Source organism: Ranitomeya variabilis, chromosome 6 (assembly GCF_051348905.1).
Source record: "Ranitomeya variabilis isolate aRanVar5 chromosome 6, aRanVar5.hap1, whole genome shotgun sequence".
NCBI classification, from domain to species: domain Eukaryota; kingdom Metazoa; phylum Chordata; class Amphibia; order Anura; family Dendrobatidae; genus Ranitomeya; species Ranitomeya variabilis.
The window spans coordinates 172,922,536-172,950,127 of record NC_135237.1 but is presented as its reverse complement, the minus strand read 5'-3'; the positions used below and the strand labels follow the sequence as shown (position 1 = coordinate 172,950,127).

The following is a 27,592-nucleotide window of genomic DNA, read 5'->3' as shown; positions in this document are numbered from 1 at the left end:
CAGCAGACACAAAACACCTCAGATATGTCTCCAGGGTCTGATTAATCCGCTCGGTCTGGCCATTCGTCTGAGGATGGAAAGCGGACGAAAAAGATAAATCTATGCCCATCCTAGCACAGAATGCCCGCCAAAATCTAGACACGAATTGGGTCCCTCTGTCAGAAACGATATTCTCAGGAATACCATGCAAACGAACAACATTTTGAAAAAACAGAGGAACCAACTCGGAAGAAGAAGGCAACTTGGGCAGAGGAACCAAATGGACCATCTTAGAGAAACGGTCACACACCACCCAGATGACAGACATCTTCTGAGAAACAGGCAGATCTGAAATAAAATCCATCGAGATGTGCGTCCAAGGCCTCTTAGGAATAGGCAAGGGCAATAACAATCCACTAGCCCGAGAACAACAAGGCTTGGCCCGAGCACAAACGTCACAAGACTGCACAAAGCCTCGCACATCTCGTGACAGGGAAGGCCACCAGAAGGACCTTGCCACCAAATCCCTGGTACCAAAAATGCCAGGATGACCTGCCAACGCAGAAGAATGAACCTCAGAGATGACTCTACTGGTCCAATCATCAGGAACAAATAGTTTATCAGGTGGGCAACGATCAGGTCTATCCGCCTGAAACTCCTGCAAGGCCCGCCGCAGGTCTGGAGAAACGGCTGACAATACCACTCCATCCTTAAGGATACCTGTGGGCTCAGAGTTACCAGGCGAGTCAGGCTCAAAACTCCTAGAAAGGGCATCCGCCTTAACATTCTTAGAACCCGGTAGGTATGACACCACAAAATTAAACCGAGAGAAAAATAATGACCAGCGCGCCTGTCTAGGATTCAGGCGCCTGGCGGTCTCAAGATAAATCAAATTTTTGTGGTCAGTCAATACCACCACCTGATGTCTGGCCCCCTCAAGCCAATGGTGCCACTCCTCAAAAGCCCACTTCATGGCCAAAAGCTCCCGATTCCCAACATCATAATTCCGCTCAGCGGGCGAAAATTTACGGGAAAAGAAGGCACAAGGCCTCATCACGGAGCAGTCAGAACTTTTCTGCGACAACACTGCCCCAGCTCCGATCTCAGAAGCGTCGACCTCAACCTGAAAAGGTAGAGCAACATCAGGCTGACGCAACACAGGGGCAGAGGAAAAACGGCGCTTGAGCTCCCGAAAGGCCTCCACAGCATCGGGGGACCAATCGGCAACATCAGCACCCTTCTTAGTCAAATCGGTCAATGGCTTAGCAATATCCGAAAAACCAGCAATAAATCGACGATAAAAGTTAGCAAAGCCCAAAAATTTCTGAAGACTCTTAAGAGAAGAGGGCTGCGTCCAATCACAAATAGCTTGTACCTTGACAGGATCCATTTCAATGGAAGAGGGGGAAAAAATATATCCCAAAAAGGAAATCCTCTGTACCCCAAAAACACACTTAGAACCCTTCACACACAAAGAATTAGACCGCAAAACCTGAAAAACCCTCTTGACTTGCTGGACATGAGAGTCCCAGTCATCCGAAAAAATCAGAATATCATCCAGATACACAATCATAAATTTATCCAAATAATCGCGAAAAATATCATGCATAAAGGACTGGAAAACTGACGGAGCATTTGAAAGACCAAAAGGCATCACTAAATACTCAAAATGGCCCTCGGGCGTATTAAATGCGGTTTTCCACTCATCCCCCTGCCTGATTCGCACCAAATTATACGCCCCACGAAGGTCAATCTTAGAGAACCACTTGGCCCCCTTTATGCGAGCAAACAAATCAGTCAGCAACGGCAATGGGTATTGATATTTAACAGTGATTTTATTCAAAAGCCGATAATCAATACATGGTCTCAAAGAGCCGTCTTTTTTTGACACAAAGAAAAAACCGGCTCCTAAGGGAGATGACGATGGACGAATATGTCCCTTTTCCAAGGACTCCTTTATATATTCTCGCATAGCAGCATGTTCAGGCACAGACAGATTAAATAAACGACCCTTTGGGTATTTACTACCCGGGATTAAATCTATGGCACAATCGCACTCTCGGTGCGGAGGTAACGAACCAAGCTTGGATTCTTCAAAGACGTCACGATAGTCAGACAGGAACTCAGGAATTTCAGAGGGAATAGATGATGAAATGGAAACCACAGGTACATCCCCATGAGCCCCCTTACATCCCCAGCTCAACACAGACATAGCTCTCCAGTCGAGGACTGGGTTGTGAGATTGCAGCCAAGGCAATCCTAGCACCAAATCATCATGTAGATTACACAGCACCAGAAAGCGAATAATCTCCTGGTGATCCGGATTAATACGCATAGTTACTTGTGTCCAGTATTGTGGTTTATTATTAGCCAATGGGGTGGAGTCAATCCCCTTCAGAGGAATAGGAGTCTCCAAAGGCTCTAAATCATACCCACAGCGTTTGGCAAAGGACCAATCCATAAGACTCAACGCGGCGCCAGAGTCGACATAGGCGTCCGTGGTAATAGATGACAAAGAGCAAATCAGGGTCACAGATAGAATAAACTTAGACGGTAAGGTGCAAATGGAAACAGATTTACCAAGCTTTTTAGTGCGCTTAGAGCATGCTGATATAACATGAGTAGAATCACCACAATAGAAACACAACCCATTTTTCCGTCTAAAATTCTGCCGCTCGCTTCGGGACAGAATTCTATCACACTGCATACTCTCTGGCGATTTCTCAGTGGACACCGCCAGATGGTGCACTGGTTTGCGCTCCCGCAAACGCCTATCGATCTGAATAGCCATTGTCATGGACTCATTCAGACCCGCAGGCACAGGGAACCCCACCATAACATCCTTAATGGCATCAGAGAGACCCTCTCTGAAAGTCGCCGCCAGGGCGCACTCATTCCACTGAGTAAGCACAGACCATTTACGGAATCTTTGGCAGTAAATTTCCGCTTCATCTTGCCCCTGAGATAGGGACATCAAAGTTTTTTCTGCCTGAAGCTCCAAATGAGGTTCGTCATAAAGCAACCCCAAGGCCAGAAAAAACGCATCCACATTGAGCAACGCAGGATCCCCTGGTGTCAATGAAAAAGCCCAGTCTTGAGGGTCGCCCCGGAGCAAGGAAATCACAATCCTGACCTGCTGTGCAGGGTCTCCGGCAGAGCGAGATTTCAGGGACAAAAATAATTTGCAATTATTTCGAAAATTCTGAAACCCAGATCTATTCCCCGAGAAAAATTCCGGCAAAGGAATTCTCGGCTCAGATACAGGTGCATGACAAACAAAATCTTGCAAATTTTGTACCTTCGTGGCGAGATTATTCAAACCTGCAGTTACACTCTGAAGATCCATTACAAACAGGTGGACACAGAACCATTCAAAGATTAGAAGGAGAGAAAAAAAAAAAAAATTTCAGCAGACTACTTATTTCTCTCCTTTCTCAGCCAAGGATTTTAACCCTTTAGTGGGCCGGTCAAACTGTCATGATCTCAATGGCAAGAGATCATAGCATCAGCATATAAAGGAACTAGCTCTTGGAAGATGGGAACTGAGCTGACCATGAACTAAACCTAACGCACAACTAGCAGTGGCCGGGTAGCATGCCTACGTTGATTCTAGATGCCCAGCACCAGCCGGAGGACTAAATAATGCTAGCAGAGGAAAATATTAGTCCTAGCTCACCTCTAGAGAAATACCCCGAAAGGAGACAGAGGCCCCCCACATGTATTGGCGGTGAATTAAGATGAAATAACAAACGTAGTATGAAAATAGGTTTAGCAAATTTGAGGTCCACTTACTACATAGCAGAAGACAGAAAGGACACTTTCATGGTCAGCTGAAAACCCTATCAAAACACCATCCAGAAATTACTTTAAAACTCTGGCATTAACTCATAACACCAGAGTGGCAATTCCTGTTCACAAGAGCTTTCCAGACACAGTAACGAAACTACAGCTGTGAACTGGAACAAAAATGCAAAAACAAACATGGACAAGAGTCCAACTTATCTAGTAGTTGTCTAGGAGCAGGAACAAGCACAGAGAGGCTTCTGATAACATTGTTGACCGGCAAGCAACTAACAGAGCAGCAAGGTTATATAGCGACTCCCACATCTTGATGGGAACAGGTGAACAGAGAAGATGAAGACACCAGTTCAATTCCACCAGTAGCCACCGGGGGAGCCCAGAATCCAAATTCACAACAAGTCCCCGTCACCTGCAGAGGGACCGCTGCAGAACAGAGCAGAGTCGTGCACACAGAGCAGAGCCATGCACACCGAGCAGACCAGAAGGACAGGGACTGCTGCGCTGAGGGGAGCTGTGTGTCTAGCAACAGCAGCAGCCGCCAGAGAGTGGAGTACTCCATCCAGGTAGTACCAGCATCGTTCAGGCCAGCATCCGCCATCTCCTGCCATCAGAAGCTGGGATTAGAGAGGGAGAGTGATATGCAGTGTGTGCCTGGCGACTACAGAGAGAGGTGCAGTGTACCGGTGACTACCAGAAAGCAAGGCGCCAAAGCACCATGTCCATGAGTACAATACACGTGCCCCATAAGAATGACCGGAGACAGGACAGACCCTTGCACCCTGACTGTGCCATTATAGACTTGCCGAGCCCCATTGGGCTCGTACAGGACAGTGGCCCGTACCCTTGTCAGACACTACAGCAGGGACCAGTGAGTGCTTCAGTCTCAGAGCATCCGTGCAGCATAGTCCCGCACCCAAGCGCTACCATCACCATAGATGACAGAGACTGTGAGGAGAGTCATGCAGGCGCCATGTCGGGCTCAGACAGTGCCGTGTCCCATGCTCTTCCGGCCACATCAGTATATGGACTAGGGCTCATACCGGAGACCAACCGCTGCCACCAGAAGGCGGGGCATTGATGCCCACAGGACCTTCAAGGAAAAGATACCCCGCCAGCTGTTGTCGGCGCTAACCATTTCATGGACCTAGGAATTATTGTCTCTCATCAAAACTACCGTTACTATTACCATTATTCTTCACCTCACCATATCCTTTGCCATTGAACTGTTTTATCCTCTGTTTAACCCTTTATCTCCCTGCATGGAGTATTCCCCTATTAATAAACGTGTTAACCCTTGCTCAGCCTCCTGTCTGTCACTGCATCCAGCAACCCGCTTACAATATTATTCAAGCACACCAAAGATACTCGTTTACCACCTGAGCATGAGCTGGTAACATCTTATCCGAATATGTTCACTCATCACTAGCAGGCATTCATTGTACTGAATATTTATACACCCAGTTGTCAGAATTTCCAATTTAGTTTTTCCCCTCATTAAAACGTGCAATGTTTGCCAAAATAAAGATGTGGTCCAGTGAGGCCATCAGGGGATGAACAATTGCTTTAAATTGCACTCCTTTTGCCATCTTCTTTTATTGTACCTAAACTGGTACTTATTCTATTGTTCAGTATTGTTCAATATTAATATTTCAATGTCTGCTTTTGTATGTTCCATTTGTATGCACTACAATAATTTTATTACTTTTTTTTACAGTCAGAAGGTACCCGGCTACAGAGTCAGCTACGTGCATATTTGGCTGCTATTAAAGGTAAGAGATTACTTGTATTTAATTGATTTTTTTTCTTGTATTTTTTTATTTCACATTTTTATTATTAGGCTTATTGTATCCAGGGGTTCAACTGATAAGGTAATTCTCTAATATGCAAATATAGAAGCTAAGGATAAGTCGATTACTTTGCACAACCCCAATTCATAGTCGAGGACCCTCCAAGATCCCATATTTTCCTTATGATTAGCCGGGTTGGCAAGGTGTCACCTTTTCATCGCAATTTGTGCAGATGAAATCATATCAGACCAGTGAATCAAATGCCATGGCAGTGAATCCGAGTAAATTTATGCAGCTCTAGTCCATGGCCAGAGAGTGAACTGCTCATATGTAATAGAAACTCCTATAACCATCATTTGTTAGAGGCTTAGGTGTTTGGAGCTCCCACTGTTGGGAAAAGGTAAAAATTGGAGTGTTGACAAAAGTATCTCTGATGTTAAGGGTATGTGCACTCATTGTGTATTTGCTTGCAGAAATTTCTGCAAGGTTTCTGCATCTCTTGGCAGGAAAAACGCTGTAGAAAAAAGTGTGTTTTGCCCCCTTTTTGGTGCGTTTTTGCTGTTTTTTGTATGTGTTTTTTTTGCATGTGTTTTTGTACAGCAATTAAATCTTTTTTGAGCTAAATAAAGATATATATATAAAAAACTGTTTTGTGATGTAATTTCTTGGTTCAACACCACCTTTTTCATGCTGATACAGTGGCATCAGGGTAATGGGATTAGGACTTGGTGTCAGCAACTGTCATTGACACCTAGCTCTAGGCTTGTCAGCCCAACACCCTCATTACTAAAGGTACCTTCACACGAAACGACTTTACAACGAGAACGACAACGATCCGTGACGTTGCAGCGTCCTGGATAGCGATATCGTTGTGTTTGACACGCAGCAGCGATCTGGATCCTGCTGTGATATCGCTGGTCGTTGAATAAAGTTCAGAACTTTATTTGGTCGTCAGATCGGCGTGTATCGTCAGGTTTGACACCAAAAGCAACGATACCAGCGATGTTTTACGCTGGTAACCAGGGTAAATATCGGGTTACTAAGCGCAGGGCCGTGCTTAGTAACCCGATGTTTACCCTGGTTACCCGCGTAAAAGTAAAAAAAACAAACAGTACATACTCACCTGCGCGTCCCCTGCCGTCCGCTTCCTGCTCTGACTGAGCGCCGGCCCTAAAGTGAAAGTAAAAGCACAGCGGTGACGTCACCGCTCTGCTGTTAGGGCCGGCGCTCACACAGTACAGGAAGCGGACGCCGGGGGACGCGCAGGTGAGCATGTACTGTTTGTTATTTTTACTTTTACGCTGGTAACCAGGGTAAACATCGGGTTACTAAGCGCGGCCCTGCGCTTAGCAACCCGATGTTTACCCTGGTTACCCGGGGACCTCGGCATCGTTGGTCGCTGGAGAGCGGTCTGTGTGACAGCTCTCCAGCGACCAAACAGCGACGCTGCAGCGATCGACATCGTTGTCGCTATCGCTGCGCGTCGCTTCGTGTGAAGGTACCTTTAGCCCTTAAGTAAACACAAACACACACACAAACACACACACACATTGTCAGGAGCCTATGTAGGAGCGTTAATAGACTGAACTTATATAGGCTGTGACCAGACAGCAACTGTTAATTTTAAAGAAAAAAAAAATATTTGCGTTGGCTCCCACGTAATTTTAATAACCAGCAAAGTTAAAGCCAACGGCTGAGGGCTGATGTTAACATTCTGAGAAAGAGCCAATAGCCATGAAGGTTCCCAGGCTATTAATATCAGATCATGCCTGTTTGCTTAAAAAATTTTTTACATAGAGTCCCCCATAAAATCCAACCAGCAAAGACTAGGCAGACAACTGCGGGCTGATATTAATAACCTAGGAAGGAGCCATGGATATTGTCCCCTACCAGATTAAAAACATCATATCTCAGCCGTCCCAGAAAAGGTGCATCTATAAGATGCGCCAAATCTGGCGCTTAGCCTTGCACTTCCCACTTGCCTTGTAGCGGTGGCAAGTGGGGTTCATATTTGTGGGTTTGATATCACCTTTATATTGTCAGGTGACATCAAGTAACCCCATAGTGATATTGTATAAAAACACAGACACCCAGAATAAAGTCCTTTATTTGAAATAATGACACAGGCTCCTTTAGTCACCGAACGCCTAATCCACCGAGGCCAACATCTCCTGCAGCAAAAATAAAATAATAAACAACAATATTCCTCACCTGTCCGCAGAGAAGATAATCCATAATGTCCCACGACGATCCTGATCACTTTGAGAGAAGTCACTGATGTGACTGCTCTCGAAGGCAGCCAGCGATACACTGACAGGAGGTAATCACTCCCACAGTGTATCACTGAGCTGCCGTGAGAGTTCACCGGAATTCATCAGCTCCTGTGATCTCCCTTATGGCACCACTGCTGTGTGAGAAAGGGCTCACGCAGCGATGCCGTAAGTGAGAGCATCGGAGCTCATGAACTCTGGTGAACTCTCTCATGGCAGCTCGGTGAAACACTGCGGGAGTGATTACCTCTTGTCAGTGTATCGCCGGCGGCCGGGTAGAGTGGTCACATCTTCCGATGTGACTGTTCTACTCGTGAGCTCTCCGTGGGACACTTGAGATTACGTGGACTACGGCGGAAAAGTGAGTATATGTTGGTTTATTATTTCACATTATTTCAAGGAGACAAGGGCATCGGGGATTTGATGTTAGCTGAGTATAATGAGTTTTTATCTTTATTTGAATGTGTATGTAATTATTTTACGTTTTTTTTCCAACTGTAAGCACAGTCGCCGGCAGATGATACTACTTCTACCATCAGCGGCACCTGCTGTCACTGTTATCAGTGACAGCAGATGTAGCCCAAGGGGAGCAGTAGTCTCATCAGCTCACGCCTGCTGACCTGTGGTAAGTTTTTTACCGCAGGTCACCGCTGCGGGACACAGTAACAGCTGCGAGGTCATGCTGACATCTGACAGCATGATCCCGCAGCTCTCTGACCGACAGTACTGGTGGTAGCATTACCACGGGTGACAGTCACAGCTGTGGGTCACGCTGACATCTGACAGCATGACCCTGCAGCTCTCAGACCGACGGTCTTACCGGTGGTTGGGTTACCGCCGATAAGAACCACCGCACTGGTGTTTCCCACACTGTCACACAGATGACAGCATGGGAAACTCCATAGGAAGCTGGTAAAATGCAAAAAAAAACTCAGCAAATCCTGGGATGGATTTGACTGACTCAATTGAAGTCAATGGGTGAAAAATGCTGTACAAGAATTGACATGCTGTAGAAAAAAAAATGGAAATACTTAAGGAAATGTACTGATCATGTGCACAACACAACACAAAACACCGTGAAAATGCATAGTGTTCACATAGCCTAACAGTTTTTAACCCCTTAACCCCCAAAGGTGGTTTGCATGTTAATGACCGGGCCAATTTTTACAATTCTGAGCACTCTCCGTTTATGAGGTTATAACTGTGGAATGCTTGCATGAATCCCGGTGATTCTGACATTGTTTTCTTGAGACATATTGTACTTCATGTTAGTGGTAACATTTCCTTGACTTTACTTGCAAAAAAAACCACGGAAATTTGGTGAAAATTTTGAAAATTTTACAATTTTCCAACTGTGAATTTTCATGCCTTTAAATTACAGAGATATGTCACACAAAATACTTAATAAGTAACATTTCCCACATGTCTACTTTACATCAGCGCAATTTTGGAACCCAAATTTTTTTGTTGGGGAGTTACAAGGTTTTAAAGTTGACCAGCAATTTCTCATTTTTACAACACCATTTTTTTTAGGGACCACATCACATTTGAAGTCACTTTGAGGGGTCTATATGATAGAAAATACCCAAGTGTGACACCATTCTAAAAATTGCACCACTCAAGGTGCTGAAAACCACATTCAAGAAGTTTATTAACCCTTCAGGTGTTTCACAGGAATTTTTGGAATGTTTAAAACAAAATGAACATTTAACTTTTTTTCACAAAAAATTTACTTCAGAGCCAATGTGTTTTATTTTACCAAGGGTATCAGGAGAAACTGGACCCCAAAAGTTGTTGTGCAATTTGTCCTGAGTACGCCGATACCCCATATGTGGGGTTAAGCCACTGTTTGGGCGCATGGCAGAGCTTGGAAGGGTAGGAGCGCCATTTGACTTTTCAATGCAAAATTGACTGGAATTGAGACAGGGCTCCATGTCTCGTTTGGAGAGCCCCTAATGTGCCTAAACAGTGGAAACCCCCCAAAAGTGACACAATTTTGGAAAGTAAACCCCCTAAGGAGCTGATCTAGATGTGTGGTGAGCACTTTGAACCTCCAAGTGCTTCACAGAAGTTTATAATGTAGAGCCGTAAAAGCAAAAAATATTTTTTTTCTGCAAAAATGATTTTTTTAGCCCCCAGTTTTGTATTTTCCAAAGGGTAACATGAGAAATTGGACCCAAAAAGTTGTCCAATTTGTCCTAAGTACGCTGATACTCCATATGTGGGGGTAAACCACTGTTTGGGTGCACGGCAGAGGTCAGAAAGGAAGGAGCACCGTTTTACTTTTTCAACGCAGAATTGGATGGAATTGAGATTGGACGCCATGTCGCGTTTGCAGAGCCCCTTGTGTGCCTAAACAGTGGAAACCTCCCAATTCTAAATCCAACCCTAACCCCAACACACCCCTAACCCTAATCCCAACCCTAACCACACCCCTAACCCGAACGCACTCCTAACCCTAATCCCAACCCCAGCTCACCCCTAACCCTAATCCCAACCCTAACCATACCCCTAACCCTGACACACCCCTAACCTAACCGTAAATGTAATCCAAACTCTAACCCCAACTCTAGCCCCAACTCTAACTTTAACCCCAACCCTAACTTTAGCCCCAACCCTTACTTTAGCCCCAACCCTAACCCTAACTTTCGCCCCAACCCTAACTTTAGCCCCAAGCCTAACCCTAACTTTTCCCCCAACCCTAACCCTAATGGGAAAATAGAAATAAATACATTTTTTTATTTTATTATTTTTCCCTAACTAATGTGGTGATAAAGGGGGTTTAATTTACTATTTATAGCGGGTTTTTACAGCGGGTTTTTATGTTTGGCAGCTGTAACACACTAAAAGCCGCTTTTTATTGCAAAAAATATTTTTTGCGTTACCATATAATAATAATACTATATAATGTTTCCATATTTTGGTCCACAGAGTCATGTGAGGTCTTGTTTTATTGGTACCATTTTCGGTCACATGACATTTTTTGATCGCTTTTTATTCTGATTTTTGTTAGGCAGAATTCGTGAATTTCTTTTTTTTTTGGGGGGGGGTGTTTATATCGTTCCGCATTTGGTAAAATTGATAAAGCAGTTTTATTCTTCGGGGCAGTATGATTACAGAGATACCTCATTTGTATCATTTTTTTCTGTTTTGGCGCTTTTATACAATAAAAACTATTTTATAGAAAAAATAATTTTTGCATCACTTTATTTTGAGGGCTACAAATTTTTTATTTTTTAGCTGATGACGCTGCATGGCGGCTCGTTTTTTTCAGGACAAGATTACATTTTCGGCGGTACCATGTTTATTTATATCCGTCTTTTTGATCGCGTGTTAGTCCACTTTTTGTTTGGCGGTATGATGATAAAGCATTGTTTTATGCCTCGTTTTTTTTTATTACGGTGTTCACTGAAGAAGTTAACTAGTGGGACAGTTTTATAGGTCGGGTCGTTATGGACACGGCGACACTAAATATGTGTACTTTTATTGTTTTTTTTATTTACGTAAAGAAATGTATTTATTTAAACAATATTTTTTTAATTTATTTAGGTTTGTTTTTTTTACACATGTAAATATATATATATTTTACTCTGTCCTAGTGTCAGATCGCTTATCTGACACTTTGCACAGCACATTTCAGATCAGCGATCTGACAGGCAGTGCTGCAGGCTTGCAAGCCACCTCCCTGCAGGACCCGGAAGGCCCCCTGCGGCCATCTTGGATCCGGGGCCTGCAGGGAGGAGGACGGAGGAGACGCTTGGAACAACGCGATCACATTGCGTTGTTCCGAGGATCTCAGGGAAGCACGCAGGGAGCCCCCTCCCTGCGCGATGCTTCCCTATGCCACGGGAATGCTGTGATCATGTTTGATCGCAGTGTTCTGGGGGTTAATGTGCCAGGAGCGGTCCGTGACCGCTCCTGGCACATAGTGCCGGATGTCAGCTGTAATAATCAGCTGACACTCGGCCGCGCTCCCCCCGTGAGCGCGGCCGATCGCCTATGACGTACTATCCCGTCCCTGGGAATTAAGTCCCAGGTCTGTTGTGAATTTGGATTCTGGGCTCCCCCGGTGGCTACTGGTGGAATTGAACTTGTGACATCATCTTCCCTGTTCACCTGTTCTGATTAGATCTGGGTGTCGCTATATAACCTGGCTTCTCTGTTAGATGCTTGCCGGTCAACAATGTTATCAGAAGCCTCTCTGTGCTTGTTCCTGCTCCCAGACATCTACTAGATAAGTTGGACATTCGTCCATGTTTTGTTTTTGTATTTTGGTTCCAGTTCACAGCTGCAGTTTCGTTACTGTGTCTGGAAAGCTCTTGTTGATCAGGAATTGCCACTCTGGTATTATGAGTTAATGCCAGAGTCCTAAAGTAATTTCTGGATGTGTTTTGTTAGGGTTTTCTACTGACCATGAAAGTATGCTTTCTGTCTTCTGCTATCTAGAAAGCGGACCTCAAATTTGCTAAAACTATTTTCCTGCTGCGTTTGTTGTTTCATCTCATATCACCGCCAATATATGTGAGGGGCTTCTGTCTCCTTTTTTTTGGGCATTTCTCTAGAGGTGAGTCAGGTCTTATATTTCCCTCTGCTAGCATTATTTAGTTCTCCGGCCGGCGCTGGGCATATAGGGATAAAAAGTAGGACATGCTACCTGGCTACTTCTAGATGATGCGGTAGGTTTAGTTCATGGTCAGTATAGTTACATCTTCCAAGAGCTTGTTCCTATAGAGGCTTATGCTAGTTCTCTGGCCATGGAGATCATGACAGTTTGACCGGCCCACTAAAGGGTTAAAATCCTTGGCTGAGAAAGGAGAGAAATAAGAAGTCTGCTGAGAGTTTTTTTTTTTTTTTTTTTTTTCTGTGCTCTTAATTGGATCACTTGCCAGTCTGTCTATGCTGCAGTCTTTCTTTTTTTTCTCTCTCCTTATAATCTTTGAATGGCTTTGTGTTCACCTGTTAATAATGGATCTTCAGAGTGTAACTGCAGGTTTGAATAATCTCACCACGAAAGTACAAAATTTGCAAGATTTTATTATTCATGCTCCGGTATCTGAGCCGAGAATTCCTTTGCCGGAATTCTTCTCAGGGAATAGATCTAGCTTTCAGAATTTTAGAAATAATTGTAAGCTATTTTTGTCCCTGAAATCTCGTTCTGCTGGAGACCCTGCACAGCAGGTTGGGATTGTGATTTCCTTGCTCCGCGGCGACCCTCAAGACTGGGCTTTTGCATTGGCACCAGGGGATCCTGCGTTGCGCAATGTGGATGCGTTTTTTTTGGCCTTGGGCTTGCTGTATGAGGAACCTTATTTGGAACTTCAGGCAGAAAAAACTTTGATGTCCCTATCGCAGGGGCAAGATGAAGCTGAAATTTACTGCCAAAGATTCCGTAAATGGTCTGTGCTTACTCAGTGGAATGAGTGTGCCTTGGCGGCTACTTTCAGAGAGGGTCTCTCTGATGCCATTAAGGATGTTATGGTGGGGTTCCCTGTGCCTGCGGGTCTGAATGAGTCCATGACAATGGCCATTCAGATCGATAGGCGTCTGCGGGAGCGCAAACCAGTGCACCATCTGGCGGTGTCCACTGAGAAGACGCCAGAAAGCATGCAGTGTGATAGAATTCTGTCCAGAAGCGAGCGGCAGAATTTTAGACGGAAAAATGGGTTGTGTTTCTATTGTGGGGATTCTACTCATGTTATATCAGCATGCTCTAAACGTACTAAAAAGCTTGATAAATCCGTTTCCATTGGCACTTTACAGTCTAAATTTATTTTGTCTGTGACCCTGATTTGCTCTTTGTCATCTATTACTACTGACGCCTATATCGACTCTGGCGCCGCTTTGAGTCTTATGGATTGGTCCTTTGCCAATCGTTGTGGGTATGATTTAGAGCCTTTGGAAACTCTTATTCCTCTGAAGGGGATTGACTCCACCCCATTGGCTAATAATAAACCACAATACTGGACACAAGTGACTATGTGTATTAATCCGGATCACCAGGAGACTATTCGTTTTCTAGTGCTGTATAATCTACATGAGGATTTGGTGCTGGGATTGCCATGGCTGCAGTCTCACAACCCAGTCCTTGACTGGAGAGCTATGTCTGTGTTGAGCTGGGGATGTAAGGGGACTCATGGGGACGTACCTTTGGTGTCCATTTCATCATCTATCCCCTCTGAAATCCCTGAGTTCCTGTCTGACTATCGTGACGTCTTTGAAGAACCCAAGCTTGGTTCACTACCTCCGCACCGTGAGTGCGATTGTGCTATAGATTTAATTCCGGGTAGTAAATACCCAAAGGGTCGTTTATTTAATCTGTCTGTGCCTGAACATACTGCCATGCGAGAATATATAAAGGAGTCCTTGGAAAAGGGACATATTCGTCCATCGTCATCTCCCTTAGGAGCCGGTTTTTTCTTTGTGTCAAAAAAAGACGGCTCTTTGAGACCATGTATTGATTATCGGCTTTTGAATAAAATCACGGTTAAATATCAATACCCATTGCCGTTGCTGACTGATTTGTTTGCTCGCATAAAGGGGGCCAAGTGGTTCTCTAAGATTGACCTTCGTGGGGCGTATAATTTGGTGCGAATTAGGCAGGGGGATGAGTGGAAAACCGCATTTAATACGCCCGAGGGCCACTTTGAGTATTTGGTGATGCCTTTTGGTCTTTCTAATGCCCCTTCAGTCTTCCAGTCCTTTATGCATGATATTTTCCGCGATTTTTTGGATAAATTTATGATAGTGTATCTGGATGATATTCTGATTTTTTCGGATGACTGGGACTCTCATGTCCGGCAAGTTAAGAGGGTTTTTCAGGTTTTGCGGTCTAATTCTCTGTGTGTCAAGGGTTCTAAGTGCGTTTTTGGGGTTCAGAGAATTTCCTTTTTGGGATATATTTTTTCTCCCTCTTCCATTGAGATGGATCCTGTCAAGGTTCAAGCTATTTGTGATTGGACGCAGCCCTCTTCTCTTAAAAGTCTTCAGAAATTTTTGGGCTTTGCCAACTTTTATCGTCGATTTATTTCTGGTTTTTCGGATGTCGTTAAGCCATTGACCGATTTGACTAGACAGGGTGCTGATGTTGCTAATTGGTCCCCTGATGCTGTGGAGGCCTTTCAGGAGCTTAAGCGCTGTTTTTCTTCTGCCCCTGTGTTGCGTCAGCCTGATGTGACTCTTCCTTTTCAGGTTGAGGTCGACGCTTCTGAGATCGGAGCTGGGGCAGTGTTGTCGCAGAAAAGTTCTGACTGCGCCGTGATGAGGCCTTGTGCCTTCTTTTCCCGTAAATTTTCGCCCGCTGAGCGGAATTATGATGTTGGGAATCGGGAGCTTTTGGCCATGAAGTGGGCGTTTGAGGAGTGGCGCCATTGGCTCGAGGGGGCCAGACATCAGGTGGTGGTATTGACTGACCACAAAAATTTGATTTATCTTGAGACCGCCAGGCGCCTGAATCCTAGACAGGCGCGCTGGTCATTATTTTTTTCTCGGTTTAATTTTGTGGTATCGTACCTACCAGGTTCTAAGAATGTTAAGGCGGATGCCCTTTCTAGGAGTTTTGAGCCTGATTCACCTGGCAACTCTGACCCCACAGGTATTCTTAAGGAGGGAGTTATCTTGTCAGCCGTTTCTCCAGACCTGCGGCGGGCCTTGCAGGAGTTTCAGGCGGATAGACCGGATCGTTGTCCGCCTGATAGGCTGTTTGTTCCTGATGATTGGACCAGTAAAGTCATCTCTGAGGTGCATTCTTCTGCGTTGGCAGGTCATCCTGGAATTTTTGGTACCAGGGATTTGGTGGCAAGATCCTTCTGGTGGCCTTCCCTGTCACGAGATGTGCGAGGCTTTGTGCAGTCTTGTGACGTTTGTGCTCGGGCCAAGCCTTGTTGTTCTCGGGCTAGTGGATTATTGTTGCCCTTGCCTATTCCTAAGAGGCCTTGGACACACATCTCGATGGATTTTATTTCAGATCTGCCTGTTTCTCAGAAGATGTCTGTCATCTGGGTGGTGTGTGACCGTTTTTCTAAGATGGTTCATTTGGTTCCCCTGCCCAAATTGCCTTCTTCTTCCGAGTTGGTGCCCCTGTTTTTTCAAAATGTTGTTCGTTTGCATGGTATTCCTGAGAATATCGTTTCTGACAGAGGAACCCAATTTGTGTCTAGATTTTGGCGGGCGTTTTGTGCTAGGATGGGCATAGATTTGTCTTTTTCGTCTGCTTTTCACCCTCAGACTAATGGCCAGACCGAGCGGACTAATCAGACCCTGGAGACATATCTGAGGTGTTTTGTGTCTGCTGACCAGGATGATTGGGTTGCTTTTTTGCCATTGGCGGAGTTCGCCCTCAATAATCGGGCCAGCTCTGCCACCTTGGTTTCCCCGTTTTTCTGTAATTCGGGGTTCCATCCTCGATTTTCCTCCGGTCAGATGGAATCCTCGGATTGTCCTGGAGTGGATGCGGTGGTGGAGAGATTGCATCATATCTGGGGGCAGGTGATGGACAATTTAAAGTTGTCCCAGGAGAAGACTCAGCTTTTTGCCAACCGTCACCGTCGTGTTGGTCCTCGGCTTTGTGTTGGAGATTTGGTGTGGTTGTCTTCTCGTTTTGTCCCTATGAGGGTCTCATCTCCTAAGTTTAAGCCTCGGTTCATCGGTCCGTATAAAATATTGGAGATTCTTAATCCTGTTTCCTTCCGTTTGGACCTCCCTGCATCCTTTTCTATTCATAACGTTTTTCATCGGTCGTTATTGCGCAGGTATGAGGCACCGGTTGTGCCTTCCGTTGAGCCTCCTGCTCCGGTGTTGGTTGAGGGTGAGTTGGAGTACGTTGTGGAAAAAATCCTAGACTCCCGTGTTTCCAGACGGAGACTCCAGTATCTGGTCAAGTGGAAGGGATATGGCCAGGAGGATAATTCTTGGGTCACTGCATCTGATGTTCATGCCTCTGATCTGGTTCGTGCCTTTCATAGGGCCCATCCTGATCGCCCTGGTGGTTCTGGTGAGGGTTCGGTGCCCCCTCCTTGAGGGGGGGGTACTGTTGTGAATTTGGATTCTGGGCTCCCCCGGTGGCTACTGGTGGAATTGAACTTGTGACATCATCTTCCCTGTTCACCTGTTCTGATTAGATCTGGGTGTCGCTATATAACCTGGCTTCTCTGTTAGATGCTTGCCGGTCAACAATGTTATCAGAAGCCTCTCTGTGCTTGTTCCTGCTCCCAGACATCTACTAGATAAGTTGGACATTCGTCCATGTTTTGTTTTTGTATTTTGGTTCCAGTTCACAGCTGCAGTTTCGTTACTGTGTCTGGAAAGCTCTTGTTGATCAGGAATTGCCACTCTGGTATTATGAGTTAATGCCAGAGTCCTAAAGTAATTTCTGGATGTGTTTTGTTAGGGTTTTCTACTGACCATGAAAGTATGCTTTCTGTCTTCTGCTATCTAGAAAGCGGACCTCAAATTTGCTAAAACTATTTTCCTGCTGCGTTTGTTGTTTCATCTCATATCACCGCCAATATATGTGAGGGGCTTCTGTCTCCTTTTTTTTGGGCATTTCTCTAGAGGTGAGTCAGGTCTTATATTTCCCTCTGCTAGCATTATTTAGTTCTCCGGCCGGCGCTGGGCATATAGGGATAAAAAGTAGGACATGCTACCTGGCTACTTCTAGATGATGCGGTAGGTTTAGTTCATGGTCAGTATAGTTACATCTTCCAAGAGCTTGTTCCTATAGAGGCTTATGCTAGTTCTCTGGCCATGGAGATCATGACACAGGTCACCTCGACGGGATAGTACATCTAATGGCAGAAAGGGTTTAAATTAAAAACAAAAATATTAAAACTTAACCTATAATTTCTATTTATAAAATATATACATTACCGTATACTAAAATGAATACCTCTGTATTCCCATAAAAAACATATTAGACTAAAGAGCCACAGTGGTAGGCAATAAGTCAGTGATGAAATCCAGAACAATTAGACTCCACATATTTAGCTAAAATTACAGTGGTCATGAATGTGATTTCACCAGTTTGTTAGTACACGGGGTTACTACGACGCAGTGGACATACAGTGGGTACAGAAAGTATTCATACCCCTTTTAAAAAATTTCTCATTCATTTTCATTTTTCTTCTCATTAATGTACATTCTACACCCCATATTGACTGGAAAAAAAACTGAAATGTAATTTTTGCAAATTTCTTAAAAAAGAAAAACTGAAATATCACATTGTCATAAATGAACTTTTTTGAATTTACCAAATGGCTGCAATGAAACAAAGAGTGAAAAATGTAAAGGGGTCTGAATACTTTCCATTCTCACTGTAAGGCCCATCTCTTTGCAATAAGCTTGCATAAGCCCTCCCCTGAAGACCTATCATAGGAGAAATGCGTCTGGATGCACGGAGTGTAAATATAGGTCAGGTACAGCTGAGGGAGAGCGATGGACTGCCCTTCTAAGTGCTGAAGTCATTGGGGAGTCGGGGGTAATTTATGTCCTATAAGGACTAACAGGGCCATCCCATGACTCTGCCCTTTCCAGACCAGTCGAGGATCCTCTGGGTGACCAGGCTGAAAATAATCCTAGATTTGTCCTGTGGATGAAGAAACTGGGTGAGAGATTTACAATTATTTTTTATCCCTATTTCTCTCATTCTTTGCATGTGTTGCAAGGCATTGCACCCAGAGGGACTTCTTATTAGACACATTCATGACAACTGTCCTTTAGCTAAATGAGCGGAGTTCAAATAGGTCTGGATTTCTTCATTGACTAAGTTTATGTTCCCATGGTCAGTAAACGCTGCTTGTTGGACACTGTGTACATCCGCAGCGTCCAACCCGCAGCGGCTAGATGTTACAGCATAGTGGATGGGATTTTAAGAAATCCCATGTCCACTATGCATGCACCGGTGCCCTTGGCTTACCTGGGGAGATGGACATGCGGCACGTCTTTCCAGACCGCAGCATGTCAATTTATCTTGCTGAGAAGCGAGTCTTCACAAGATAAATCTCACTCGTACAATGTATTGGACGTGGTGATTCTGCACAATTCACTGAACACATGCGGAATCACCTGCGATCAAAAGCTGCCAGCGCTTTGGACACAGCGAACATGTGCTGTGTCCAAAGCGCTGCCGATTACTGGCCACCACTGTGGCTCGTTAATCTAATACATGTTTTATCTGAATACAGAAGTATTCATTTTAGTATATGGTAATGTATATATTTCATAAATAGACATTAAAGTTTAAGTTTTAATATTATTGCTCACCAGGCTGTTTCTGAGTTGATTAAGTGAGTTGTTGAGAAGACGAGGTACACGATCAGGACCCTGGTGATTCGATTGAGTCCATTGCTATATTTAATTAAAAATACAATTTAAAACACAATGCATTTTGGCTGCTAACAGCCTTCCTCAGGTTCCAAAGCAAACTCCTCCTATTGTTGTGTCTCGGTTAGCACAACCCATTTAAGTACGCAACATTCTGTCTCTCACCTGAGTGTTTTACTCCAATTTACTACGCATAGATAACACCACATTTCTCTCCTTTTCCCCAAGGGATTTCCATTACTTTTGTATATTTGTTAGAGGCTAAGTTAGGTTCACAAAGGGTGCAGATCTCGAGAATGAGATATGTGCAGACCATCAGTTATAACATGATGGACATTTCAGCTCTAAAGCCTACTCAATTGAGAATGATGCTTTTGATTATATGATAGTCTATGAGATGGTGCAAGATGGTTCAGTGTATAAAAATGTAATGGGTTAAATGGGATAAAATTATGTTCACAGATGGACGTATTGTATTGTTTGTTTAGAGTTAAGGGTACATAGTTGTTTGTAGATGCAACTGCATTACATTAGCATTGTATCATGTTTTAATCATTAAAATCTGGATGAAAATTTTAAGAGAGAAGAGCATCTATTGCATCTGAATATGTTGTCGATTACATTCAAAAATTGATTCCATCACTTCATATTCACCTCGTAGTGATGCTTGCCTTGTTGTTATACAGATTATGTGCTTACTTACCCAAATGATTATGGATATAACGCATGTATAAAATCTCTTATGAAATTGAAAAAAAAAGCTGTCTGTCAAATAAATCCCTGCCGAAATTAGCTATTTTCTGCCATTTCAGTGTATCAGTGGCCAAACTGTAGTGCTCCATTGTGTCTGCCTTCACTGTACATAATTCATGAGCTGGGACATCACTCCTGCCAAATGACCCTGGGTTACTGCACCATGATCTGTTCCTGCTGGTGCATTGCTGCCAGTAGCTTGTCATTAATAGTTAGCACATTGACATGTTGCATGGGTATACAGAAATATGGATTTTTGTAAACCTTTTGATCTTGTTGATTTCTTTTTATTTTAATATAGTAGTTTAATAGATGCATTCCAGATACAATTTCTAAGAAAAAAAAATAATGGTAAGAAAGCATATTAAATAAATCTTGCCTTAACTCCCCTCCCCAAGGTAATTACAAATAGTTATTTGTTTTACAATTACAGCGCTTATTACTAAAGACAAAATCATAAAACTTTATTTCCCATGATAAAAGTAATTGTCCCGCATGCATTTATTCACACAATGATAAAGTAAACCCTACAACTGAAACATTTACCACTAGTACAGTAGCTGAGAAACATTTGGAAACATGAAGAAGTGTTCCAGCTTAGCGCACAGATTTCCAGTGATCTGAACTGATTATTGTTAATTCCCTGAAAAGCGCTGATGGCAGTACAAACTGACTTCTTCTCCAAGAATCTAAAAAGTAATAAAAACAATTACATTTCTGATTTATTGAAAGTATTACTAAAGTAATAAACTGACAATCCTTATTCCATAAGCATTAATAAAAGGAAACATTATGTTTGTTTGATCATTGGGGAGTCCAACCTCTGGGATCTGTGCAGATCAGCAGAATTTAACAATGTATAGAGTGTATTTATGAATCATTTAATGTTAGCTTCATTGGAAAAAACTGTGCTTTTCAAAAACAAGGACATTTCTAAGTGACCTTAAACTTTGGAATGGTAGTGGAAATATTAAAATCGTATTAAAAATAGCAACATCCAACTTAGAAAGACATGGATACCAAATAATGAAAAATTCACAAACAGTTAATCCCTGATGATTCTGAGCTTGATAGGGTCTAAGAATCCTCACATGGACACAATATACACAAGTTCCTCTGACTGTTTGTTACAACACTTGGTTAGTAGATAGTCACAATCACATTGCACGAGGAGATAATGATGTATCGAACAACGTAAATGCAGTGTAAATGGCTAAGCAATGGTTAGAGGGTCACTTAGTAAATCGAGGGTATATCAATATTTAAGAATGCATTCAAGCATCCACAGTTGCAATGTATTTCTCCAAACCATCCTGGATCTCACACCTAATGGACATTTACAACTTTAAAATATGAAATGCAATAATATTTTATCCTGTATTAAAGGAATGCAAGAAGCATCTCTGAAGCTCACAGAATCACTTCATGAAGTGTATGAACCTGACTGGTATGGAAGAGATGATGTTAAAACGGGAGGAGAGGTGAGTACTTAGTCCACTTTATGTTAGCTCTTTAATCTTTATAGGAGAAACATATTGGCTGATTTTATTAGTTTGTGTAGCTTATTCTAAACAGTTTTCAGAACATATTATAATTGATCAGTATTAATAGTTTAATTATTTATATTTTTAAATAGCCATTACAAAATTCCCATTTGTAAACAAAATTTAAAAAATTTGAACAACGTGCAAAAAAAGGTGGCTAAATATAATACCGGCAAAATTTACATTTTCACATAGAAGGATACACTGATTTGGTAAAATATCAATACATGTGTAAAGGAAAATAGTAAACTTTTTTTGCAATTTTTCATTTTCCTTTTACAGAAATGTGATGCACTGTGGGAGGATTTTCATCAGAAGTTAGTTGATGGAGCTCTGATAACACTTGATACATATTTAGGGCAGTTTCCTGATATTAAGGTAAGAAAGCAGATACCCATTTGCCATTCTTACAATACTATGGTACCAATTGCTTCTTGAGATTTGACTAGAGTTCTAAGGAATCTGGTTTTTTCTTTTGGATGAGGAAGAAAAATGTGCAATAATCATCATCACTATGCTGGAAAGAAAGCATGGATTTTCAGTTTAAACAGTGGTGTATGAAGAATGTATAATTCTTACAGTATACAGTTGGTACGGAAAGTATTCAGACCCCATTAAATTTTTCACTCTTTGTTTCATTGCAGCCATTTGGTAAATTCAAAAAAGTTAATTAATGTACACTCTGCATCCCATCTTGACTGAAAAAAAACAGAAATGTAGTAATTTTTCAAATTTATTAAAAAAGAAAAACTGAAATATCACTTGGTCATAAGTATTCAGACCCTTTGCTCAGTATTGAGTAGAAGCACCCTTTTGAGCTAGTACAGCCTTGAATCTTCTTGGGAATGATGCAACAAGTTTTTCACACCTGGACTTGGGGATCCTGTGCCATTCTTCCTGAATAATTGTAGGTCCAGACGTATATCACAGAAAGAATGGTGGTTTATTCAACGCATTTCAAAGTCTAAGCGACTTCTTCATCAGGAAATACCACACGAATAATAAGTATTCGTGTGGTATTTACTGATGAAGAAGTCGCTTGGACCTACAATTACTCAGCAGCGTAGATTATATCTACATTAACCCGTTCATTCACTTACAGCATGGTCACTTGCTGACCTGTGGGTCTGCTGCAGCAGATAACTTTATATGCTTTATCAAAAGCTCCATCTGGTGAGTAGAATTTGATTATATCAATTCACTTTGCGTTGGATAAGACCCTATTTGCGCTGATCTCTCCAACAGCATTCCCTGCCATTCTTCCTTGCAGATCCTCTCCAGTTCCGTCAGGTTGGATGGTGAACGTTGATGGACAGCCATTTTCAGGTCTCTCCAGAGATGCTCAATTGGGTTTAGGTCAGGGCTGTAGTAGGGCCAGTCAAGAATGGTCACAGAGTTGTTTTGAAGCCACAGTGATCTTGGGGTTCTTCTTTACCTCTGTCACCAAGGCTCTTCTCCCACGATTGCTCAGTTTGGCTGGACAGCCAGGTATAGGAAGACTTCTGGTGGTCCCAATCTTCTTCCATTTAAGGATTATAGAGGCCACTGTGCTCTTATGAACATTGAGTACTGCAGAAATTCCGTTGTAATCTTGGCCAGATCTGTGACTTGCCACAATTCTGTCTCTGAGCTGCTTGGCCAGTTCCTTTGACCTCATGATTCTCATTTGGTCTGACAATAATTCCTAAATAAATAATAAAAAAATATATATATTGTTCCAATAAATACATTCCTTTAGCTAAATAAAAAAAAAAAACAATCAAAGTACACATATTTAGTATCGCCGTGTCCGTAACAACCCGACCTATAAAACTGTCCCACTAGGTAATCCCTTCAGTGAACACCGTAAAATAAAACAAACAAAAAAAAAAAACGAGGCAAAAAACAACGCTTTATTATCATACCGCTGAACAAAAAGTGGAATAACATGCGGTCAAAAAGACGGAAATAAATAACCGTGGTACCGCTGAAAACGTCATCTTGTCCCGCAAAAAACGAGCTGCCATACAGCATCATCAGCGAAAAAATAAAAAAGTTATAGTCAGAATAAAGCGATGCAAAAATAATTATTTTTTCTATAAAATAGTTTTTATCATATAAAAGCGCCAAAACATAAAAAAATGATATAAATGAGGTATCGCTGTAATCGTACTGACGCGAAGAATAAAACTGCTTTATCCATTTTACCAAACGCGGAACGGTATAAACGCCCCACCAAAAAGAAATTCATGAATAGCTGGTTTTTGGTTATTCTCCCTCACAAAAATCAGAATAAAAAGCGATCAAAAATGTCACGTGCCCGAAAATGTTACCAATAAAAACGTCAACTCGTCCCGCAAAAAACAAGACCTCACATGACTCTGTGGACCAAAATATGGAAAAATTATAGCACTCAAAATGTGGTAACGCAAAAAAACATTTTTTGCAATAAAAAGCGTCTTTTAGTGTGTGACGGCTGTCAATCAAAAATCCGCTAGAAAATACGCTATAAATAGTAAATCAAACCCTCCTTCATCACCCCCTTAGTTACGAAAAATTAAAAAATTAAAAAAATGTATTTATTTCCATTTTCCCATTAGGGTTAGGGTTAGGGCTAGGGTTAGGGCTAGGGTTAGGGCCAGGGTTAGGGCTAGGGTTAGGGCTAGGTTAGGGTTATGGCTAGGGTTAGGGTTAGGGTTAGGGCTAGGGCTAGGGTTAGGGTTAGGGCTAGGTTAGGGTTATGGCTAGGGTTAGGGTTAGGGCTAGGGTTAGGGTTAGGGCTAGGGTTAGGGTTGGGGCTAGGGTTAGGGCTACAGTTAGGGTTAGGGTTGGGGCTAAAGTTAGGGTTGGGGCTAAAGTTAGGGTTTGGATTACATTTACGGTTGGGAATAGGGTTGGGATTAGGGTTAGGGGTGTGTCAGGGTTAAATTTTACCACTATCATGAAGTACAATATGTCATGAGAAAACATTGTCAGAATCACTGGGATCCGTTGAAGCGTTCCAGAGTTATAACCTCATAAAGGGACAGTGGTCAGAATTGTAAAAATTGGCCCGGTCATTAACGTGCAAACCACCCTTGGGAGTAAAGGGGTTAAAAGAATAAAATAAATGTCTTTGGGCATTGCAAGCAGAAAACTGAAACACGCTGGGAAGACCAATAATTAACCACTGAACCAGTGTCGTGATTGGCCAGTGAGATGGATGCCTGAATTGGCCAGAATAGCTGCTCATCAATAGGCTGTACGGCCGAGTGCATTGGTTATACCACACCCACTATCTCTTCAAGCTCCACCAAGATACCTGGAGCAGTTGTGACTCGCCTAGATGAACTATGCAGAAACGTGGTGAAATAAGTTTCTTACACAGAATAAAAATGTGTCTGGGAATTACAGATGAATCTCCAGAAATTAGTTTTGAACAGAATTGCTTCATTAATTTGAACAATTCAATTCGGTCTAAATATTATTGGTCTGAATTGAAAGCGCCCTGGTTGCCATGTAGAGTCGTTTATTGTGATCTAATTATAGTACAGAGGGGAGGGAAGGTGCAATTTTGCTGCACTTGGCATTCTTAAAAACTATATCTCTTCCCGCAAAAAAAAATTGTTATGGCTCTGGAACAAGGGAGAAAAAAAATGAAAGCTCCAAAACACAAAAAGTTCAGATCGTTATGGGATTAAATGAATTCTCGTTTAAAGAAGGTAATAATAATTGGACAGCATATGTTCAAAGGTGAGATGGTGTGAAATGACTGCTCTTTTATTTCCATCCATTCACAGTACTAAATAAAAACAAGATAGAAAGGATGAGAAGAATGTTTAAAATGTGTTATCTGTCATCCCCAGGATAACAACATGAAAAAAATATCATTTTTTACATCCATAGAGAATCTTTTTTCATTCTTATGATGACAGAAGTCAAACAAGCTCACATTTCGAGCTGCTGCTTTTTTACAGACTCTATGGGGATAATATAGAGGAACCTGCAGGGTTTGGTAACAATTGCTATTAATCTAATAGCCGTCTTCTAGAACCAGTACAAGAAATGTTCATAGGGAATTCTGTCTATGCCAGATTTTGTGTGCTGTTTAATAATTAAAGGGAGCTTGACATGAGAGTCTTGCTGCAGAAACCACAGGCATGATACCGATATAGTCCTACGTATAAGTATAAGTAACATGTATAATATCATAAAGACGCTAGCATGATGATTGGTACATGTGATCGGGTATCTGTGAGGTGTTTGTTCCAGAATCTTCTAGCAGAAACACCTGTCAGTGCTGTTAGGTGGACTACAAGTTCCAGATAATCTAATCGAGGACTGCTGAGCGGAGAGAGGGTTGTCATTAAGTCCGAGGCTGCAGATAGGTCCATAGTTAAACGCAATATCATAGTTTAACACAAGAACATAGTTTGGTGTTCTTTTTGCTTTTATCTTTACGGTTTATACCCATTAGTATGTGCTCCATGGATAATGCTACCCGGTGTGCATCTTGTGAGATGTATGCATGCCTTGAACAAGCATTTGAAGGTGAATTTGTCTGCACTTGATGCCAACGAGTTACATGCTTGGAAGCTCAGGTAATGGATCTCAATGTGCAGCTTGCAACACTCAGGAGCATTGCAAACTTGGAGAGGAGTTTAGGGCTCACTGAGCATGCGCTGGCTGAGGCCAGTGATATGGAGGAGGGTGAAGGTGGAAAAGATCAGGACAGAGAAGTACGCAGCTGGGTAAATGTTACATGAAGGGGTAGGAAGAAAAGAGCAAGGGAGCTCAGTCCTGATCTGGCGCAACCTAGTAAATATGCTTGTTTGGCTGATATTAGGAAAGCTGGCCCAGGACTGGGATAACTGCAGCAGGACGTTGCTCCTAGCAACCAGGAAAATGACTGCTGTAGGAAGGAGGGAAATAGGAGTGCAGCAAAGGCCAGACAGATGTTGGTGGTAGGGGACTCTATAATTAGGCCGAAAGACATTAGGGTCATCTGAATGCCGTGAATGCCGAACAGTGTGTTGTCTGCCGGGTGCTCGGGTTCGACATATTGCGTACGGGATACACAGATTGCTGGGTGGGGCTGGGGAAAACCCAGTGGTTATGGTACACATCAGTACCAATGACAAAATTAGAGGGAGGTGGAAAGTCCTTAAGAATGATGGTCATGGTACACATCTGTACCAATGACAAAGTTAGAGGGAGATGGAAGATGGAGCTGAGTAGGAGTAACAAATGTGTTAATAATATTAAATGTCTGCTGGCAAATGCAAGAAATCTAGCAAACAAAATTAATGAACTGGAGACTATTATGATGGTCACAGAATACAATGTAGTGGGCATTACGGAAACCTGGCTTGATGAGAGCCATGGCTGGATAACAAAAGTAGAGTAACATTTACCAACATTTACAATGGACAGGAAAGATAAAAAAAGGTGGAGGGGTGTGCATCTTTGTAAAATCCAAATTAAAACCTGGGCTCAATGGAGACATTGGAGGGAGTTACAGCAATGTAGCATCACTATGGTTGAATGTACATGGGGATGGCAATAATGAAAAGCTGCTAATTGGAGTTTGATACAAGCCTCCTAATATAGGTGAACATAGCTGAACAGGTAGAAAAGAAAATGCTGCAGCAAATTGAAAAGGCAGCAAACAGTAATAGGGTTCTTATAATGGGGGATTTTAACTATCCAGACATTCAATGGGACATAGACTCTTCTGGTTGTGCTAATAGCTACAACCTCTGTCAACTGGTTGATGAACCAACCAGGGGAGGTAATCTGCTGGATCTGGTTCTGTCAAATAGACCAGATACAATTTCAGATCTACAGGTCAGGGAGTTTTGGGGAAGCAGTGATCAAAACATGGTAAGTTTCAATGTAATTTTCAATCAAACATGCAAAAGGGGAAATGCGCAAACCTGGAACTTTAAGAAATCTGATTTCAACAAATTAAGGGAAGAGTTTAATCGTATAGATTGGGACTACGACATGGTGAATGGGGATACTGAACATAAATGGGGCATGTTTAAGGAAATACTACTAGAATCCTGTAGAAAACTTATACGCTCTGGTAATAAAATGTCAAGAAATAAAAAGAAACCAATATGGATAAATAAGACAGTACAAAGTTTAATAAGACAAAAACAAAGGACATTCAAAATCTTGA

At 42.6% G+C, this 27,592-nt stretch overlaps 1 protein-coding gene across 6 annotated transcripts in view; it reads left to right on the top strand.

The window, feature by feature from the left end:
• AMPH (amphiphysin) overlaps positions 1 to 27,592 on the top strand; it is a 425,845-nt gene that overhangs the window by 228,241 nt on the left and 170,012 nt on the right. For all 6 annotated transcript variants that reach the window (XM_077269267.1, XM_077269266.1, XM_077269265.1 and 3 more), the window contains exons 3-5: positions 5,495 to 5,549; positions 21,293 to 21,387; positions 21,733 to 21,828. In XM_077269267.1, coding sequence (XP_077125382.1) covers positions 5,495 to 5,549; positions 21,293 to 21,387; positions 21,733 to 21,828 — 246 coding nt within the window. The remainder of the gene's footprint in view (positions 1 to 5,494; positions 5,550 to 21,292; positions 21,388 to 21,732; positions 21,829 to 27,592) is intronic.